Below are 21398 nucleotides of genomic sequence, written 5' to 3' on the forward strand. Positions count from 1 at the left end.
CTCTCTCTCTCTCACTACAGCATCCAAACTCCGTTAGCTACAGTGGACCCTATCTCACCTACTCAGATTCACTCACTGTTGACATGGCAACATACTTATTAACTGCCACTGGAATTGGATCTCCAATCACCACTCTCCAAACTGGTGACGATGAGCTGTCTGAACCAATCGAACTCGAAGTAATTAGCATAGATGAGTGTCTAGATACCAAATTTTGGGGTCGTTTCAGTGATTACGTCAGCCGTGGATTGTGTAGTTTCACTGATCTGTCTGAATTACTTTCCAGACAAATTAATCTACTCAAAGCTTTACAGGTGTATGCTGAATGGAAGAATGCTGACACGCCAAGTGGTGAGTGATTGAACATTGAACTCTGCCCTAGTATCTATCTAATCTTACTACTAGACCGGAAATTACATTTCGTGTGAAAGCGAGGTTGTTATCCACATTCTGTCGTCTGCGTCGTCTCGATGAGTCACTATGATGGATATACATATATATTGAGTTGTAAATTGCAGTAAAACTTTTTTTTGGAGTAGAGTTGTAGTAGCTATTTGATTGTTTTTGAGGTTAGACCCTAGACCCTACAAGTTTTCTAAAGATGTACACAGTGCTTTTTACACTTGTAAACATGTGATAAAAACGAAAGAATAATATGCAAACTTGGTTCTTGAATTTGTTCACCAAGTATCTGAATCCGTCAACTTACAAACGTGTACGTATGTATACAGTCCACTCTATCACAATCGCTAAACACAACAATGTATGTCACGATGCAAAACATAACAAATAAAACACGTACAGCATGTTATAGACTGTCGACAGTCGTTTCTTGCTACGTTTTATCTAAAACTGAAGTCGTCGCCTCGCTCCGATCCGGAGCAATACTATATAACTGTGGACTGATTATTTAGCAACATCACAGTGAAACGTAGCCAAAAATTAAAGGCACGAACGACTGTCAAAAGTCTAAGCATTTTATTAGAAATATGTAAGCCGTTACGCACATCATTGATATTACTGTTGCCATGACAACAATGGTACTGCCACTACTATTTATAATCAATGCACATTTATTTTATATTTTTCCCAAGATCCAATTGTTCAAACTGCTATCACGTGGCCCCAGGGACTCTATGGATTACCGGAAGTGGATACCAACCCACACGGATGTCCCGAATCTCCTGACTTCACCTATCAGACAGGATGGCGTTACCATGACACTGCAGACGTGTTTCCTAGCAACGATTGGTCTAATCCATACAATCTTAAAGGTCCGGTCTATTCAAATAATATGTATCAGAACTTTTGTATGAAAGAACCCAGGGTGGTGACTACATATGATTGGCGTTGGATGAAGGGAGAGTATTGTATCTTCAGAAAGGATGGTACTTGTCCACTTGGTAAGTAAAGTTTCTCTTGTCTTATCCTTCTCAGTTTACATACCGTGAAAGGTTTTCCCTACAAATTTGTGGCAAACACGTTTTCGTTCTTGGTGTTCTCCGACGCATATTGCTGTATACTATATCGGTGGTACTGTAGGGTGTTTTCTTCGATTCTTGGGTGTACTGTTTGCTTATATATTTTATTACCTTTGTATGTACAAGATTAATACTACACTACACTAGTACCACATTTTCTGTTTAGAATAATTACAAAGTTCGTTTTCCGAATTCATTGCACACTGTCTATCTCTGACTCATCGTTATCTATCTATCTATCTATCTATCTATCTACCTATCTATATATATATATATATCTATATATCTATCTGTCTGTCTGTCTGTCTGTCTGTCCCTATCTGTCAGACTCTCTCTCTGTCTCTGTCTGTCTCTCTGTCTGTGTCTGTCTGTCTGTCTGTCTGTCTCTCTCTCTCTCTCTCTCTCTCTCTCTCTCTCTCTCTCTCTCTCTCTCTCTCTCTCTCTCTCTCTCTCTCTCTCTCTCTCTCATTTAAGACGTCATCAAACACGTGAACAATGACAGTACAAAAATGTCAATGGGAGGAGGGTCTTGGGTCTCTTTCTCTCGGTGGCCCATGCGTATCTAACCGACATCTATGATTTATACAGGTTTTGGTACTGGCTATGTTTACTGGGACGACGAAGACTTCAACAACGGGAATGAACATGGCGGCAGTCTCCCAGACGGAATCTATGACGAAGATACTTTGATATTCTACTGTTGTCGTGAGGATGCCACTCCCGATCACGTGATGTATCTCCCAACTAATATACCCTTCGTACTTATAAAGCGAACCACTAATTGCCCCACTGTGTTTGGTATGACGGTTAGTCACCAGTGGTTCTATTGGGACTGTGAGGATACTGGTAACGAGTCAGGTACCAGTGGGACCCACCCCTATGAAGATGGCGGTGATGAAAATCATAGATTACACTATTGTTATTATTCTTAATAATATTTGGTTGGAGTGTAAGGTTTTTGAAATTTGAATAAGTTGATGAAATCTTGAAATCTGATGACGCAAAATAAAGTCATGTCGTGTCAACAATATCCAATGTGCTCTTGTCTCTTCAGTACAGGATATCATTCTGAGAGAGAGAGAAAGAGAGAGAGAAAGAGAGAGAGAGAGAGAGAGAGAGAGACAGACAGACAGACAGACAGACAGACAGACAGACAGACAGACAGACAGACAGACAGAGACAGGGAGAGGGGGAGGGGGAGAGAGAGACGGGGGCAGGCAGACAGACAGACAGACAGACAGTGACATGTGCGAATACGAATGTATGCACGCATATGCACATATTCATTCACCCACTCAAATGAACATGCACCATCCCCATCACACACACACACACACACACACACACACACACACACACACACACACACACACCGACATTCAACTGTGAATTTGGCGGGGTTTTCAAGGAGTGTACTTAAATCATTTGAGTAATAAATCAATTTCTTACTCCACAATGGTCATTTAGTTAACAGGTATCCTAAATTGTAAGACATCAATACATATGATCCATCAATTCACCAGCATATCTCAGTGACAAAATCCAGACAATACAGATTTATTACAAGGAATGTTTCAATTTTTAATTTTACATGAAATTCAAAAATGTGACTCAATAAGGGTGCATTTCACTCATTACTGCACAATCAGAGTGTGGTAACCAATCACTATCATAGGTGAAAAGGCCTATACTTTGGTCATAGGACAAAAAGGTTTCTGTCCCTGGTCAAAGTTACTAAAAATGTCTGTTATCCGTCAGTATAGTCCCATGGTTCGGTGTTGGTTGGTCTCACAAATAATTCAAATGGAGTTTTGTCCCAATACGTTATCGCGCCACCTATCGACGATTGTTGTATAGGAATGACGTCACCAATAGATAAGAATTGTCTGTTGGGACGTAAGTGGTGTTGATTGTCTGTGGTTTCACAGTTCATTATTGTTCAGTTATTCCATGATGCCAAGTTTACATTCAAATTTCACCATCTTCTTAGCCAATTCCTCGCGTCGTTTCATATCAATCTCTTCCTGGGTCCACGGTCTGTATACTTTCTCCCACTCTTCTTGAGGGAAGAGTCTTTCAAAGTGATCACCCTGACCAACGCCAACCTGGAAGTTTCAAAATAAGAGTTTATTTTGTTAGCAGGGTACTCTTGTCGGTGCGTCTTGGACGGTGCCGTAAAGAGGTTCTTGTTTACGACGATGTTTTTAGACAGTTCTATGATTATGCATTATATACATATAAGTATGCCACACATCACGTCATGTGAGCAGTAGTATATTACTTAGATACCAGTGCATTGTTTACTTACATGTGACTAGATATTGAGGGGGGGGGGGTGTATGGTATAGGTAACGCTTTAATCATATTATGCAAGAAATATACCAGCACAAAATTAACGTGATGTTTGCCGAAATCGCAAATAATTGTAGGTTATTAAAATCATGAAATGGCTCTCTAGAACCCATGGTTTATGAAAATGTCACTTTTCTCTGGAGTGGCGTTCCCCTTCCAATGGCTTAATTGTTTACTTTCCTACACTGATAATCAAAGTGTTCCACTTCTACATCCCAACTGTGTGCGGCATGTATATTTTACGTTTGAAGTTGTTGTTGGTGTTGTTGTTGTTGTTGTTGTTGTTGTTGTTGTTGTTGTTGATGATGTTGTTGTTGTTGGTGGTGGTGGTGGTGTGTGTGTGTGTGTGTGTATGTGTGTGTGTGTGTGTGTGTGTGTGTGTGTGTGTGTGTGTGTGTGTAAAATATGTCATGCCCCATGCCCCATCATCGTCGCAAACCACTGCCTCTTTTACGGCACAGTCCAAAACGTGCCATCCTCTCGTTATTTCGAAGTTCGCGGGAGAAATAACTGCTCTGGTTTGCGAATATATGTACCAGGAGTGATACGCCAAGCCGACTCTGCTGTAATATGTACTGCTATTTACTGTTACTAACCTGTCTGAATAGGAGATTTTTGACTTTATTGCTGAATCTGTTTGGATTGTTATCGCCTTCAAAGATTTTCTTATCTGCCCTGACAACCAGTGAGCCACCAATATGGAGATCTTCTTGAAGTTTGCCCTGCTTGTAGGAGTAGAAGACACCCTGGGGGAAAGCTGTGCATCTACAGTCACGTGGGTTCATGTCACCGGGTTTAAAGAACTCTGTTGCACTCATGTTTGGAAACCTAGGGTTGAAAATCAACAACAACAATAACATTAACAACAACAACAACAACAACAACAACAACAACAACAACATTAACATACTGGTAAAGCTGTAATCCTCTCACAATGTCTGAGATTTATTTACTTGCATCTAAAACGTCAATTGGTAGGCCAGTGATGTCTGAGTCGTTTTACGGCATTTCGTCGTAAAGATCCAATACAACCCTTCTGCGGCAACTACGATCTTTGAAAAGGTTTCATGTCGCTCGTACACTACCATAAGATAGCTAAATTAAAATTTGACATGAACACAAAAGAAGATAGCTTTTTTAATGTGAAAGCACAGCTTTTAGTTTTAAAAAAAATTTCAGGCTTTTTGCGTTTTATGATATACAATTGCAAACGTACGTGTAAATTAAATATGCAAAGTTTATAGATCTCCCATCGAACATACCATTTCATCAAACTATTTTAATAATTTTTCATGAGATTATGAGACGTCAAGAGATATGTAAATTAGTAACGTATATGTAAATTATCAATTGATATGTAAATAAGGTATATGTTGACGGATGATGACGTACTTGTGATGGCTGTCTTCAATGGTGACTATTACCATGTGTTCTTGTTTCATAAAGTAGTCGTTCTTCAAAACCCAGGCATGTGGGAGTTCGTAGTAATATTCGGCTACTCCCTTCATTGTTTCACCGTCTGAAAAGAAACACAAAATCAAAATTAAACTTCATTTATGTAACAAGACCCTGATTTACGCGATATGAAATCCGTTACTATTCACATTTCAACTGATAACCAACCCATCTTTTAGACAAGATGGATGTCTTACATGACGTTACCACCAGTCTCAGAAAACAACAGCATAACCGAAGTCTTTCCGGAAATACTCGAGCATTGTCCGAGTGACTAAAACGAATACAAACCATATATTAAGAAACGCGGTGTTGCTGTAGCACCGTGGGTTGTAACAGTTGGTTTGGTTTTTGGTTTTTGGTTTTTTGGGGGTTTTTTTTGTTTGTTCGTTTGTTTTTTGCTGTGTTTTTTTTTGTTTTATCTTGAATACCGTGTTTTACAATCACTGGAGATTTCGCAATCTGCTTTTTTATCGAATTCTTGAAATGATCACTGGAATGATAAATGTAATCCTGTATATATTAGTGATTTACAAAAACCGACTGTTTCCCTACTCACCGCCTTCGGAGTTTTTGCACGGTTTCAACACAAGAACATCACACAGGAATCCTTGTCCTAGCTGGTACAAAGCTGATGAAACACTCACGTGATCTAGAAGACGAAGAATATAGTAATAATAATCAGTGATAATAAATACTAGAATTACGTGTCTATAAAGAACCTCTCACAATGGATCACGATCATAGTACTCAACGATTATTACCCAGGAACAGACCTGTAGTGGCACAAAGACCTTCCATACTTCCTCAACTCTAGAAGCACGCAAACACATGATTGAATCTTTTGTAAGCGCATAGAAATCAAACCTATCAACCTCTATCTCAGGATACCAATCATTCAACATGTAGACACAATCGTGGTCCTCATATTGACCAAGAAAGCAGCGTGTTCTGCCGACACCGCAAAGGGGTCTAATGGTTTTACGACACTAGGGGGAGGGGAGTGATCAGTTGACGAAGTGAAATATTTATTTGACAGAATTGATAATGTAACTGTTTACTTACGGACCATAAAGTTGGCTATCTCATTAGCATCTATGGATGCGAAAACCTTTTTCCTCAGCTGACCGTTGTCGTACCGTAAATCCAGCATGTGAAATAGTGTACGAACATTGTAACGGAATCCATGGATAAATCCAGAGGCGGATCGGCGGTCACGTGACTGCATAGCAGTCCCAATGAAATAAAGGTCTGGTATAGTTGTTTGCCAGTGTTCATCCAAAACTATGTATTTGCCTTCGGTGTGAGTTTCTAGAGGGAAAAAAATATGAAAGTTATCTGTAGAGGGATTGATCGATGTGTGAGGGCGCCTGTCATGACGTACCTTATATACTAGAAGTTGTTTGTAGAATGCCATAGCAACCTATAGTTAACATATATTGCTACTTTAAAGGCTTCAAATGTGTTATGGAACTTGAAAATCCAGTTTAACCCACTTTGCAACCATTTGGAGCCCTAGATAAGGTAAATGTTGAGGGAAGGGCGTAAACTTTGAAATGGGTTTGAAACCATGCAATTACAGAAGCAGTCTTTAAAATGAAAAGTTAACTCGGGTGAGTTCCTAAAGAACACTCAAACAGCTTGTTATCTACTCTGTATTGCATCTGTGCTAATAATTTGAGACTTGAAAGATTGAGAATGGCGATATTTCAAAGGAGGCCCTCTGTGTAACAAAAAAAGTGAAATATTTATTTAATATTTGAAGTGAACAGAGATAGTGAATGTAATCTTATCAAGCAGACGATCATGATCTAAAGCCTCACTTTCGACATATACGTCATTTCCGTTTGTACGACATAGAAGGTCACAACCACAAGTAAATACCGGTTCACACTGAATGTAAACAGACAAGCTAGTGTTTTGAGACAATATTACTATGATTTCTTACCTGGTTTACAACTGTCATCGAACATGGATATATTAATAAACTTCCACCCTGTAGCTAGGATAACTTTGTCGTAGCCTGTGCTCTTAAATGTTGCAGTACCTGGTGGGCTCCAGTGAGGGAGCTCCATCTCAAATGTCTGGGAGATTTTGCCATCGGCCTCCTTAACGAGCTTCTTGGTATCACATTGACGGAGAGCGTGCAAAGACTTAAGGTGATACATGTCCAAAATGGAGTTGTTGACAGCCCGGAGATTACCGACGAAATGAGTGTCCCAGGCCATTTTAACGGGAGTTCGGGTACACATGTGAATGAGAGCAGCACTGCCAGCCAAGTGATCAGCGGTCTGTACAGAAAAAATTAAAGAGTTTCATAGTGGTGAAAAGACAATCCATAATATACGATGTACACTCTCCGGAAATACTGTAATTTAAATACTATAAGTCATGTCTATATATGATCGGCAAAACTGTACCCCGAGTACATTAATTTCATCTTTCGTATTTATTTCGTTGAGGATTTCTTACAATCTAGGTATCAGTACAAAAAATAACGATATCTGCGATAAACATTTTGGTTGTACTTTGTGTGCAAAGAATTTGACAATATCATGAAATGATGAATAAGGAATTACTAATGAGATAAAAGCGCTGTTATTCTATCCCAGAGACATGACAATACTGTAACTTGGCAAGTCCAACCTGAGGTAGGGAAGACGGTACGTATGTGTCTATGATTGATGTATCTGGGCTATTTTGTACTATGACCTATTCAACACGTTGACATGATGCATAGGTGAAAATATTCAATAGATACACTCTATCACCTCGGCTGAGAACAGTGCTAAAGATTCTTACCTCAAACGCACTGTTTCCTCCGCCCAAAATCAACACTTTCTTGTTTTCGTATTCTTTCACATCTAAAGAGTGTGTTTGGTAATCGTCCACGACATCAGCGCCCTCTATGTCGGGTACGTGAGGCACTACTGGACCAGTTCCGACGATGAGCACATTGCATGTGAACTTGGTACCGTCCTCGGCTGTCACTGTGAACTTGGAACGTTTTTCACCCAATTGTGGTTCCCGGTGTATGTTAACAATGTTGGTATTGAGACGGACCTTTAACTTGAACTTGGCAGCGTAGTCTTGCAAATACCTGGTAATGACATTCACGTGAAATCATTAGAGACGGGCTTATTACAAAGTCGTTATATTTTTTAATTTTATCAATGATAATTATGTTTTTTGAGCATACAAGTTAGTGAGTACTTACTTGACTAGGAGACCTGCGTCGGGAAAGAGATCGTCTGAGTACTTTGTGAATAACAAGTCGTCATCATCACTGAGAAGGGAATTCCAGTCGTGGCGTAGATTGTAATCCCTCTCGGGAAAGTAGTTGTGTTTCTTGTTGATTGAAATCAGTGTACGGTGACGGGGATACTCTCGGTAAAACGACCCAACACAGTCATTACGTTCCAATACGATGTAATCTTTGTTAAATTTCTCCATGAAATAGGCCATCTGAACCCCAGAGGGGCCAGCACCAATGACGATGTACTCGAAGTCTAGATGGTAAAGAAAATAATAGTGTGTTAGTGAGAATACAAAGGGTGAAGAATACAGGTTTTACTTGGTTGGTTGATAATACTAATCAGTCTAAGTTACGGGGTATGATCCCTTTATTCTTAGGCTACGATGTGAGCTTACTGTATAGCCAAGCAAGGACAAGTATCTGTACCTGTAGTACATTATCTGTACCTGTACATGTACATGTACCTGTATCTGTATCTGTACCTGTACCTGTATCTGTAGTATATGTATCCGTACCTGTACCTGTATCTGTACCTGTATCTGTAGTATATGTATCCGTACCTGTACCTGTACCTGTACCTGTATCTATATACCTGTACCTGTACCTGTACCTGTATCTGTAGTATATGTATCCGTACCTGTACCTGTATCTGTACCTGTACCTGTACCTGTATCTGTAGTATATGTATCCGTACCTGTACCTGTATCTGTACCTGTACCTGTATCTATACCTGTACCTGTATCTATACATGTACCTGTATCTGTACCTGTACCTGTATCTATACCTGTACCTGTATCTATACCTGTACCTGTATCTGTACCTGTACCTGTATCTATACCTGTACCTGTACCTGTACCTGTATCTGTACCTGTATCTGTGTCGTAGACGTACACGCACCAATACTGGTTGTCGCGTACGTAGTCAAGGGTCGCGTGTGGGGCAATACCATCAAAGCACTAAGGGGCCCTAGTATTGATAGCATTCAGTGCAGTTTTGAAGGCTTGTGTGTTGGGTGCACAGCGAACTTCTTGAAGTAAAGAAGTAAGAAACAACTTATTTGTTTGTGAGCCAAGTAATAGTACATTTCCCAATGCAAAATAACAGGGTACTGTCGCCCGGAAAGAGGGGGAGATAGACAGGAGTGCGGCTCAAATTCAAAACAACTACCTATGTCCAAAAAATTATCATATCTTCGGGAAAATAATTTGTTTAAATGGTGTTGTGAACGTATTTGTAAAACGTGAAGACATGTTATCGACCCCAAATGGTTAGAGGCCTTTCACGGTTTGGTGAGATGTTGACCGTTTGGGCTGCACATATCCGTATACCTTTCTATGGTAGTGCCCCCACCACAACCCATCTCCACCCACCCCACTCCCGGCATCGCGAACTCCAAAGAAACTAATCAGATTCAGAACAAAAGAACGTCATTTATGGCGATAAGACACCAGTAATGCGAGAACCTGGCCTTGGAACCCTGTACACGTGGTTTGAATGTCTTTCAAAGCTCACACAACCACCGGTTATCTGAACTCAACGTAATACGTTTCAATAATGCATTCAGCATGCACTTGTCTTTTAGTCTAGTCCCTATATGGCATCGTTACGATTTACACCTCTACTCATGCATAGTCAAAGTCGTTTGGGAGGGGGGGGGTAGGGTTTCCGCTAACGTTTGATTATTCGATATCCACACATAGGTAGTACATCGATGTGCCCGATAAAAAAAAATGCGTAATAATATACGCACCCAGACTACTTTTCTGCCGCATCATGTGTTTTTTTACTGCTAACCGTGCCACTTCTATCGTAAACTACTGAACCTTAAAGTTTCGACTTCACTTATACAGGTTACTTGTATATGGTGAATGGTAAATAGAAATACAATGCGTACATATAAATTATAATACTATTATAAATGTAATACATTTCAGCAAGGAGGTATACAAGCGAATGAGAGGAGACCTCCATGGTACGAGCTTACAAAGTTTGGTGAACAGAAGTTGAACGAACACCTAACCCAAGGACCACTGTATTGCTCCCGGATATATGGATACACTAAATTTATATACATGTAGTGGTGTCAGAGGAGGGGGAGCCCTACCACGTCTTAGATGTATAGAACACGTTTCATAATGATAATATACACATACCTGTTTTTTCCATCGTGGTTGATGTATAAGTTAGCTGAGAACGGGATGACTGTGTACAGGTGCTTTGAAAGTATCGAACTCCAGACGACCGTAGTACTGTGCAAAATCAGAAATACACGGACAGAAAAACCTTTTGGTGACGATGGAAAAAGGTCAAATCTACATAACAGTCACCCTCGCTTAACCAATCAAATAACACGATCCATATCACATGTTCTGAGTTATGTAAGACTAGCGAGCTGTCAATCAAAAATTTGACAGGTTTTGACGAGTAAGCTCTTTAATAGCTTATGTGTTATCTCAGCGTATACTTTTGTTCGTTAGCTTAGTAGATTCGTGGTGATAGTGATAACTTGTGCAACGGGACTACTAGACATTGACCTCGGAACTCTTCAACACAGAGAAGATCATGACAAGAAAACTAATCACTGTATTACTGTAAATTGAAACTACCGTTTCACTCACAACTTTGAAGTTGAATTAAACTACAACAGAAAATGTGGGTGTTCAAGTCTTGTTGTTGTTTTTTTTGGGGGGAGGGGGTTCTTTTTTGAAGTGGCGTTGTAGTGGGGACCGTATTTCTATAAGTTATAATGTACTTGTGTTGCGTAAATTACAGGAGCAAAAATCGTTTTTTTTCTTCTTTCGTAAGTGGCATTTAACAGAAAACTAATCATAAGATTTAAAACAAATGTCCCCATAGGTCGTATTTGCATAAACTGTATATAATTTATTAGGAGTGTACTAAAAATAAATCTGTTGTAATCCCGGCTGATAGTGTGTTATCCAAGTAAACATCAATCGATTTATACAACAGATGGCGTGAGGAGGAGAAGGCGATACATATTGGCAAACTAAAAACAAATTAAAAGACTTGTTTTGTAACTGTGTCCTGTAAATGAGAAAAGGGTTGTATCATTTATTCTCGCATGTTACGTTTTGTTTTTCACTGCAAACGTTAAGAGTTAGTTATAGTTCATCAGCGGATACCCTAATTTTTAGCTGATTGGTACTAAAACAAGGTAAGCCGGTGTTCTCGTAAAACGATACACTTCTTTACGGAGAGTCTTACAGATACGGCAAACCAGACAGAACTACGAACGCAGTATGCACACTCACTGCACCCGTCATGATTTCACCGTAAGAATTGTTGTACACACAAATTCAAATTACTCTTGTTGATAATATTTCTAGTGCACACACCTGGATTCGGTGTAAAAATGTTTGGATTAAAATTACCATGCTTTGATTTCATGATTGCATAAACCGATCAACGCAGTTGTCCGCGGTGATGGAAATTACATGTATGTTGGAATTGAACCTCTAAAAAGCCTTTTTAGGTCGCACGGTTGAAGGCTAAAATTTATTTTACAATTATCAAAATAGTTGTTACTTGAAATCACTTCATAGATTATTATCAATACTATGAATCCAAATAAAGTTGATGTTTAGGGTACCAAAAATTCAAAGAAATACAAGAATTTCTGCCAGACCAGTGATTTTCAAGTTGCAATTGCCGGAAATACTCTGTTCAAATTTGTGCATTGTGTTAATTTCATCCAAAATTTTAGAAAAATCCAAACAAACAAACAAACAAACAAACAAACAAACACACAAACAAACAAACACGAATTTGCGTCATTAAATTTACTGGGAAGCTCAATTAAATTACTTTACCTCCCCCCCCCCCGCCCTCACCAATTTACACAAGTTGACATGTACTAAAATGTGACAGTTAAACAGAAAAATATTGGTAACTTATGTTATTTTAAGTTGACCTCGAAAGTGTGCTGAGCTAAAGAAAAGATCAAAAGAAACAAACACATGCACTTTCTCTGTCAAATGTTTTCCTGTTGCACACACTTGCACCATGCGATGATAGTATATCACCATTGCACCTTTGAGTATGTCGCCAGGCCGCATTCCTGTGCTATATTATTCTTTCATATTTGCTTTTTGATATACTCTTGATCCCGAGTGGAATCTCAGACTGTCTTGTTTGGTGGCCCGAGGTTGAAAATAATAGACCAGGCCATATCATCCGTCATTGTCCAAAGATTACAGCAAATCGAAGTCCACGTGTCCACTAGTGTAAACGTTACGTGACATCACGGTCAGACACAGGTGTGTCCAGTGTGTCGTGGAATACGGGTTTAATATGCTTTATTGGACGATCGGACAAGGGTACAAAACTTTCTTATAAAGTCACCAAACTAAAATAAAATTTGTCTATGAGCTGTGAATTGCATGGTTAATTTTAGCTGTGGTGTTCACTTTGAAATCACGCCATTTTGCTCTGAGTCTAGACTTGGAGGGAAACAGAATGCATCGTCGGATGAGCATAGTGGATATTCAAGACATTTTATTACTTATTTGAAAAGCGTGTATCTCTTTTTATAAGAAATGTTGTGATTTCGAGAGAAATAATGCGACTAATATAACTGGCGGTGCAGATGTATAAAATGCTTGGAAACCCGGGCCTTTTTGAAAAAGACGATTCACACTGCCATTTGTGTATCGAAAGAGTACAGTGTTCAAATTCCGACTCGAAGATGACAATCTTTCTTTAAATGAAATATCGATGATCAGAGTCATTGTTTCTCCCAAAAAATAAAACTTCACAATAGTACATTTAGTTGAGTGTTATCATGCAAGCAGAGTGTGCCTCGGTGACTTTTACAACCACATGTAAATGTGACATTTCGTCCATCCGAATTACGTAACATAGCCTTTTCATAACCCAGCCGGGGCCAGTGACCTTTCTTCTCCGAGAAAACAAGGTCGTAGGCCTTTTCACGGGGAGTCCATAACCTCAGTACCCGTAATAAGTTGTCACTGGCACCAAACGTAGATTATATGGACGATTGCCTGATACTATCGCATTCATTGAAGTGGTTGATATTTTTTTTTACGATTTCAAGAACTAGATGTCATCAATACTTTTTCTTTGTCGTACAGCTAAAATGATGTTGGTTTGGTGTTTCACACAATGAATATAACATGACATTTTTTTTACACACACTCAGACAACTTTTAAAGTAAAAAGAAACAGTTTCATATGTGCCGTATACAGTGGGGATGTAGAAATAGTCAAGTTAAAATGTTGATTATCAGTTATATTTGGGGTACACGTAATAGTAGATTCCAGATGTGTGCATTATCTATTTTATGGCATGGTACACTGGCGGTGCTTTCGTTCGCATACTTTAACATTTGCAAAGACATTTTACAACTACATTTTTTCCAGATTAAAAACACTGAAACTTTATATAAAAGAAATCCATCCAATATTTGTGGATTTAGAAATAAAAGTGATAAAATATACTCAATTTATGCGACTTACATAAGCCACCAATCTAGTACTGTGTCACCGTCGCAATTTGTGTCACTTTGGTTATGTACACCTCAAGGTTTCACTTAGAATGGCCTACACGTTGAGGTATGTTAACCATATATTTATGTTACCTCGACAACAACGAAAATGACCCTTCGTACGAAATGTTTCGTATAGTTCGTCTGCTATGTCGAGGTCGTTGAACTTTGATATTTACGGGCATTTGCTATAGTTCTTGAAAGTGGGGAGACGTACACTTCTCGACAACAATTAACAGACAAACAAACATCAACCTGAACTCTAGTACATTTTGAAACACCTCCCCCATCTGTCTATGCTAATGTAACCTTTTTAGCTCTGTGATGTGATTAGCTAGCATTTACACCGAAGGTGGGATGGCCTTCTTATTTTGTTGTAATCTTTAGGAGTATTGTTGTAGTATTAGCCCCGCCCATTCCCATAGTTACATAGATCGATCTATACTTATATGGGTAACCTGACTGAAGTTCCACATTCTCTCCGTTAACTCTCTCCACGTTGAGACCACTAGCTTCTCTACAGTAGAGATAACTTCTATTGCCGTTACTCTGTCGTTCAGCTGTGAGAATCGTAAGTACACGACTGCTATCTTTACTATTAAGTAATGCATACATATATCTGGTTACGTCTTTAAAAACATTCTCGCAAACCAGCGCTGATATTTCCTCAGCGAGGCTGCGAAATAACCTCCTGACGATGTGTCTTGGACGGTGCCGTAAAAGAGGCTGTGGTTTTTTACGACGATGTAAAAGAAAGACAATCTTGACAAAGGTATAGACACCTTAGTTCAATGAGTGTTCATGAAATGATACCGTGATTTTATTCCACGATAACCCAGACTCCTGGTCATCTGAGCTGGCAGTGCTTTCAAGGCGAACGAACCGTCATGTCGGACAGGGCCAGGTCAGCTGTGCCATCACGTTTATATAGCGCTATGCAACACAAACTGTTAATTCACACACACAAAAAAACCTTTGTGTATGATGTATATTATACTACCTGCTTTGCAACCACTCTTGGTCACTACGGAGGGGGAGGGTGTGTCGTTCTGATATAGCATGGAAGTATCACCCACTGCACCTCCATGAATGTACCATTGAGGAAAATAGAATCACACTTTCTTCCTCCATGGACGTAACTGATAGTTCTTAAAATGCACCACTTTATTTTTGCGAAGGACTACATGTGCTTAAATTAATTGTCAAATTGTGTGTTCTCCCTATTTGAGAACTTATAAAGACGGGTCGAAGTACCACAGACCTCTTTGTGCAACTATAGTGGTGCAAGTGGTCTGAGGATGACGGTACACCTTAGTCCTAGGTAAATTGAATGTGAAGATGTGAACAATGTAAAATATACTACTAGGATAAAGACGATATGTCGCTGTTATAGACTTTGTGGGGTTATTTTTCACTGTTTGATTTATTTTTGTGGTTTTGTCTATAGGTGTGACTTATAATCCAACTACTAGTAATCAAACATGACGACAAAAACAGGTAAGTAAATTTACATAATGATAATAATCCTTGAACGAGGATGAACGTGGTTACAGACGTGTCATAATAGGACTGAAGTTGCATATATGCGGTGACTTGCCTTATTGGCAAGCCTTAAAGCATATAGTGGTGGGGTACCCGTAAACGTATACGTATTTATACAATTTTAAATTGACGATTGGCGCTATAATTACTGGGGGGTTTTTTTGGTAATAAATTTCAAAGTCAACTGTCGCTACACTAGAGCTCAGACCACTATAGTCTTTATGGTGGTCTGAGACTAGCAGTACGCTACGTTTCGCCTTACGTATACGGAGTATGGAGCGCCTCTAGCGTCAATAGACCGAGTCCACTGTCACTTCTAAGCCAACGTCGTCCAATTGGTCGCCTGGGGGCGTGCTCTCACAAAGCCATCATTCTGACAGACCCTATTTGATGATCTAGTATGCAAATTAGGGTAGCACAAAAACCATGGCACTATGGTACATGAATGTAAATGTAAACTTCTCCAAAATGTACAAAGTTCATAGGTCGACAAGAAATAGTAGGGGATGGGGTGGGGTTTCCCTTTTTTAAAACTCTCTTGCTTGGTTTTATTCAAGAGAACGGTGATTAACAACACTGATTCGGAATGGGTGGAATCATTAACGTAATGTGAATAGATCTATATTATTGTACAATACATATTTTATTTTAATTAATTAAACATGAAAGAGTACTTAAAAAATCGAGGAGTGTTTTATCATTGATAACAAACATCGAACACGTTCACTTACAATAAATAAATTTTACATTTTTTCAAGCCCAGGAAGACCTTACAAATTGAAAATTTAACATAATTAAATCAACATTGAATATTTTATCTCCATAGACTTTGAGTACATGATCATCGGCGCCGGTCCTGCCGGTGTTCAGATGGCATACTGCATGGAAAAGTACAAGATGGATTACATGGTCGTGGAGAGAGCTGACGGACCAGGCTCATTTTACCGTAAATATCCCCGTCATCGTACCCTGATCTCCATCAATAAGAAGTACAACGTGTTTCCAGAGCGTGAGTTCAATCTCCGTCATGATTGGAACTCTCTGGTCAACGATGAGGAAGAAAATCCACTACTCTTTACGGATTATTCCGAAGAACTCTTTCCTGACGCAGGCCTTTTGGTCAAGTAAGTTTTTCAGTGGATTGTCATTTTAGATCAGCTTTAGATTATGGAATTACCAGCATGTGCTTCTGATTGTGGCTGTGCTAATGACAGTGTTTGTTTGTTTGTCTGTCTGTTTTGTTTGTTGTTGTTTGTATGTATGAAGATGACGATGTTATACAAGTTGTTATGTTGTTGTTGTTGTTGTTGTTGTTGTTGTTGTTGTTGTTGTGGTGGTGGTGGTGGTGGTGGTGGTGACAACAAAGATGATGTTGACGAGTGAGGTTCCCGGTGGTTGTGGTGGTGATGGTGGTGGTGGTGGTGGTGGTGGTGGTGGTGGTGATGATGATGATGATGACGACAAAGATGATGTCGACGAGTGAGGTTCCTGGTTGTGATGGTGGTGGTTGTGGTGGTTGCTCATAGAAACATACTCCTTACTTGGTACTTTTAGTCACAGACAAGTCATTTTTACTTGAAGTTGTCTGTGTTTTAGTATATTACAATGTCAAAATAGTAATTAAGTGACTTTTTTTCTGTATCTAGATATCTTGAAGATTTCTGCAAAAAATACCCATCCAACATCAGGTACAATACCAATATCATTAACATACACCGTGATGACGTCATGGATGACGGCAAATCCAAGTCCAGGTTCACCATAACCGACGAAAGGGGAAACAAATTTACGTGCCGTGTCCTCATGGTTGGCACTGGTCCAACTCTGCCACATGACCCACAGATTGAAGGGGTTGAACTCATTGATTCATACCAAGACCACACATTAAACCTGGAAGAGTACAAAAACAAGAAAGTGTGCATCTTAGGTGGTGGTAACAGTGCGTTCGAGGTGAGCTTCCCTGTCTTTTTTGTTCAGTGTTGTGCATCAGATCATAGTTTTTGAGTAATACTTCACACTACTATAGTGGTCAATTGTGGTCTGAGGTAATACTGGGTCGCAAATTGTAACTTTTCCGATTTTTTTTAAATATTTGAAGCCAAAAACAGCGTTTAAATTATTCTTTTGGTCCCATAATGTTTGACTTTGTTTTCCATATTTGTTTCTCGGATAAGATTTCTTGCAAGACGGTTATAGCAAATTCAGTTTTCAGCAATTTAGGAAAAGGGGTACACCGACAGATTCGACATTATGCACATCCAAACCTTTAAATCATAGGCAACAAGAGCGCCCTCAGCGACGATCCTCTTAGTCTAGACATGTGTGCTGTGCACGATTTGTTTTACCCGTCGAGTGTTTCATTACGGAATTCCCCTGCCTATTGATCTGTCCATTACAAGTGTCACTCACTCTGTTTTCCCGCAGACTGCCGACTACTTGGCCGGATCAGCTGGTATTATTCACATGTTCAATAGACATGCCGTAAAATTTGCATGGGACACCCATTTCGTTGGTCATCTCCGTGCAGTCAACAACAATATCCTAGACATGTACCATCTCAAGTCTCTCCATGCCTTGCGCAAGTGTGAAGCCACCAGAGTATGGAAGGAAGACGGTAAATTCTCCATTGAATATGATATGCACCTCCCCAACTGGAATCCACCAGGCACTGGACGTTTCATTACCAAGGGTTACGACAAAATTATTAGCTGCACCGGCTGGAAGTTCCTCAACCGTGCTCTTTTCGATGACACGTGTAAACCAGGTAAGTTAACTATAGAGGGAGTCCTTCTATTGACAAAAAGAATATGCTCGACCAAAAAATATGGGATTTATACGTTGGTCAATGTACATCATTCTCTTAGTGGTTCTACTTCTTCCGTTCTCATGCTGCTGTGATACTCGAAATCGAAACGTACAAACTCAAATACTCAACAACAAAATTGCATTAAAATTGCTATGCTTGCTACGTACTGATATTATTCCTCAATATTTATCTTTATACATCTGGAAAATAATAGTGACCCAAGTGCTTTGCCACCCATTGTCTTCGACTCAAAACGACAAGGCCCCTTAAGTCACTTGTATTTTCTTTGGTACAATCATGAAAGACAAATTATGGGGAAGAAAGTCTAAATAGTGCAAACATATAAATGGACATTTGTTTTGTGTGTTTGTTATTTGCAGACACTCATACTGAAGGCAAGTACCCGGTCCTTGATGAACATTGGCAGAGTACTGTACAAGATCTCTATTTCATCGGTACAGCCATGCAGGCACGTGACCGTAGGTCCGCATCTGGTTTTATCCATGGATTCCGTTACAACGTAAAATCACTCACCAACATGCTGCGTTTTACGTATAATTCTATACCATTTCCAGCTATAGAGTTCAGTCCTATTAAGCAAGATGAAGTTTGTAATTGGGTTATAAGTAAGTAGAAATGGTTTTCTCTTGTGTCTCTCGATTTGAAGGGGGAGAGAGAGAGAGAGAGAGAGAGAGAGAGAGAGAGAGAGAGAGAGAGAGAGAGAGAGAGAGAGAGAGAGAGAGAGAGAGAGGGAGAGAGAGAGAGAGAGAGAGAGAGAGAGAGAGAGAGAGAGAGAGAGATATGGGGGGGAGACGAACATACATACATACATACATACATACATACATACAGACAGACAGACAGACAGACAGACAGACAGACAGACAGACAGACAGACAGACAGACTCAAAGCGGCAAAGTGAAAGTGAGTGTGAGTATGTGCACATATACTAAGATTCCTTTCTGTTTTTTGCCAATCGATAATATAATATCACATTCCAATATTTAGATTAAGAAATATTTTTCCTCATTGAATGAAATCGCTAAAATGCCAGTATAGTACAACAAACACCCATCTCTTAAATGCCATCAGTGTGTCATTTTTGTACTAATTTCAACAACTTCGCAAAATTGCGTTTCAGCTGTACCTTCCAAAATGTAAAGTTTGTGTAATAATCATAAACTAATGATAACTTCTTTTTCACACATTAGAACGTATCAGCGTTGTGTCATCACTCTACCAGCTCGGCCAGGGTTTCTTGTGTGATATCATGCTTATTGATGTGCCGAAAGATGCTAAAGTAACCGATGATGGTGTTGCCGGCAGAGTAAGATACATAAAAGAACTTCCCCAGGAATGGGTAAAAACACAGGAATGGTTCAAGAAAGCAAAACTGGCTGTCGTGGTCACCATTGAAGACACCATCTCAAAGTAAGTATTCAACTCGTCTTTGCGTCTTTGACACAACGTACAAGTCAATTAAAAGTGGGTTGAGTCACCATAGTCGAACGATTAGAATGACCAGCTTGGAATCTGCAAGTTGCCGGTTCAAGCGTAACCATGATAGCTTAATATTGTTTCTCAACGGCAAGATTTGAACCGCGATTGTGTACCAGTCACTATGGATCCGCTTCTGTAATTCGGGAAGTGATAGGTCAGAGGTTGTAATTTGAATATTTTAATCCTATGCGCTTATATAGGCTGCGACAGACTGTACAAGGATGAAGGTCGTTGTGCCATTACGGGTCCATGTCTGAGTAACAATTACATTAGGCAGTGTGAGAAATCTATAAAAAGACTAACTAAGATAGGATTATATCATTGATTTTGTCAGTAATACACTAACAATATTTAAGTATTAGGAAAATAGCCGAGTTGTGCTTTTGTTGCGGTACGGTAGACTGTAAAATTACATCATGTCGCGCACTGTCACGTCAAAGTTGCAGATTAATTGTTGTGGGGGAGTTTGCTGCAATAAGCAGTTAACTTGTCTGTACAGGATCCATGTATAGAGCAAAACACTTGGAATTTCTTTTCCTGGCTTTTTTAAAACATGTACATGCATCAATGGCATAGGCATCAACACTTGTCTTGAGCAGAAAGTACAATTTGAGTCCTGGGTTGGACAATTATTGTCCATATGCGTCCTAACTAAACGATATATATAATACTTACGTTTTGAATTCTCTCCTATAGATATCCAGAAGTGAGAGCTACCGAGTTCTTCACTCCTGGCGATGCCAATGTTACCAACTGTAAATGTTCACCTTTCCCACAAGGTGTCTTCAGAGTATTCCAAGAAGGCAAACTCGTCGACGATCTCTACATCGGAGGTTCCCTGGTAGTCCGTGCAGATACCAGAAACTTTGAAGGAGACACTAACCCAGAACGTTACGTCAACAAACTCAAAAACCTCTTCTATAAACACGTACGTATGCTCATTCTGCCTTTGTTTGTCTGCCTGCCTGCCTGTCTGTCTTGTCTGTCTGTCTGTCTGTCTGTCTCTGTCTGTCTGTGTCTGTCTGTCTGTCTGTCTGTCAGTGTCTGTATGTCTGTCTGTCAATGTGAGACATGTACCACATTTAGGATAACATATCTTCACAGAAACACAAAAATTTAGAGTGCAGCGGGGACAATGAAAACCATGGTTTTATTTCACTTTTCAAAACATGAACGGAGAAAATGAAAAAGTAGACGTTTACCTGCTATTGGAGTGTGTGAGCTAGGCGTAAAAAAATCCGATGTAGTGTCTTATGTTTGATTTCGGTTATTCTTTTATTCATTTATAGTCCAACATTGGCAAGGGTGGATTCTACGAACAGCTCTTTACACCCGAAATGTGGCCAAAGGTTTATCGTCCATGGAGCCAGGAAGAAATCGAAGCCGAAAGAAAGTCCGAAATGGCTAAAATGAACAAGAAATACGAATGCAGTTTGGGTGTAGTAAAATATGACCAAGTCGACATTGCCGACATGTAATG

At 39.6% G+C, this 21398-nt stretch overlaps 2 protein-coding genes across 2 annotated transcripts; one reads left to right on the forward strand and one right to left on the reverse strand.

The window, feature by feature from the left end:
* Positions 1-3424: 3424 nt before the first annotated feature.
* On the reverse strand, positions 3425-10710 carry LOC144448495 (FAD-dependent oxidoreductase domain-containing protein 2-like). The gene is made up of 9 exons (XM_078138756.1): positions 10698-10710; positions 8506-8797; positions 8091-8388; positions 7237-7579; positions 6354-6599; positions 5848-5940; positions 5226-5352; positions 4430-4661; positions 3425-3586 (listed from the first exon to the last, which is right to left on the reverse strand). Exons 1-9 carry the CDS (start codon positions 10708-10710, stop codon positions 3425-3427), a joined length of 1806 nt encoding a protein of 601 aa, XP_077994882.1.
* A 4840-nt stretch (positions 10711-15550) lies between these two features.
* LOC144448492 (FAD-dependent oxidoreductase domain-containing protein 2-like) lies at positions 15551-21396 on the forward strand. Its single transcript, XM_078138754.1, has 8 exons — positions 15551-15566; positions 16438-16735; positions 17258-17561; positions 18036-18375; positions 18798-19043; positions 19630-19849; positions 20615-20846; positions 21208-21396. The coding sequence occupies exons 1-8, from the start codon at positions 15551-15553 to the stop codon at positions 21394-21396; spliced, it is 1845 nt and encodes a 614-aa protein (XP_077994880.1).
* The last annotated feature ends 2 nt before the right edge of the window (positions 21397-21398 follow it).

The sequence above is a fragment of the Glandiceps talaboti genome, chromosome 17 (genome assembly GCF_964340395.1).
Source record: "Glandiceps talaboti chromosome 17, keGlaTala1.1, whole genome shotgun sequence".
NCBI classification, from domain to species: domain Eukaryota; kingdom Metazoa; phylum Hemichordata; class Enteropneusta; family Spengelidae; genus Glandiceps; species Glandiceps talaboti.

Coding starts and splice junctions, on each gene's coding strand:
- LOC144448495 (XM_078138756.1), bottom strand. Junction 7,580..8,090: donor GAGGAAACAGTGCGTTTGAG/GTAAGAATCTTT, acceptor TTTTCTGTACAG/ACCGCTGATCACTTGGCTGG. Junction 3,587..4,429: donor AAAATCTCCTATTCAGACAG/GTTAGTAACAGT, acceptor TGAAACTTCCAG/GTTGGCGTTGGTCAGGGTGA.
- LOC144448492 (XM_078138754.1), top strand. Junction 16,736..17,257: donor GACGCAGGCCTTTTGGTCAA/GTAAGTTTTTCA, acceptor TTCTGTATCTAG/ATATCTTGAAGATTTCTGCA. Junction 17,562..18,035: donor GTGGTAACAGTGCGTTCGAG/GTGAGCTTCCCT, acceptor GTTTTCCCGCAG/ACTGCCGACTACTTGGCCGG.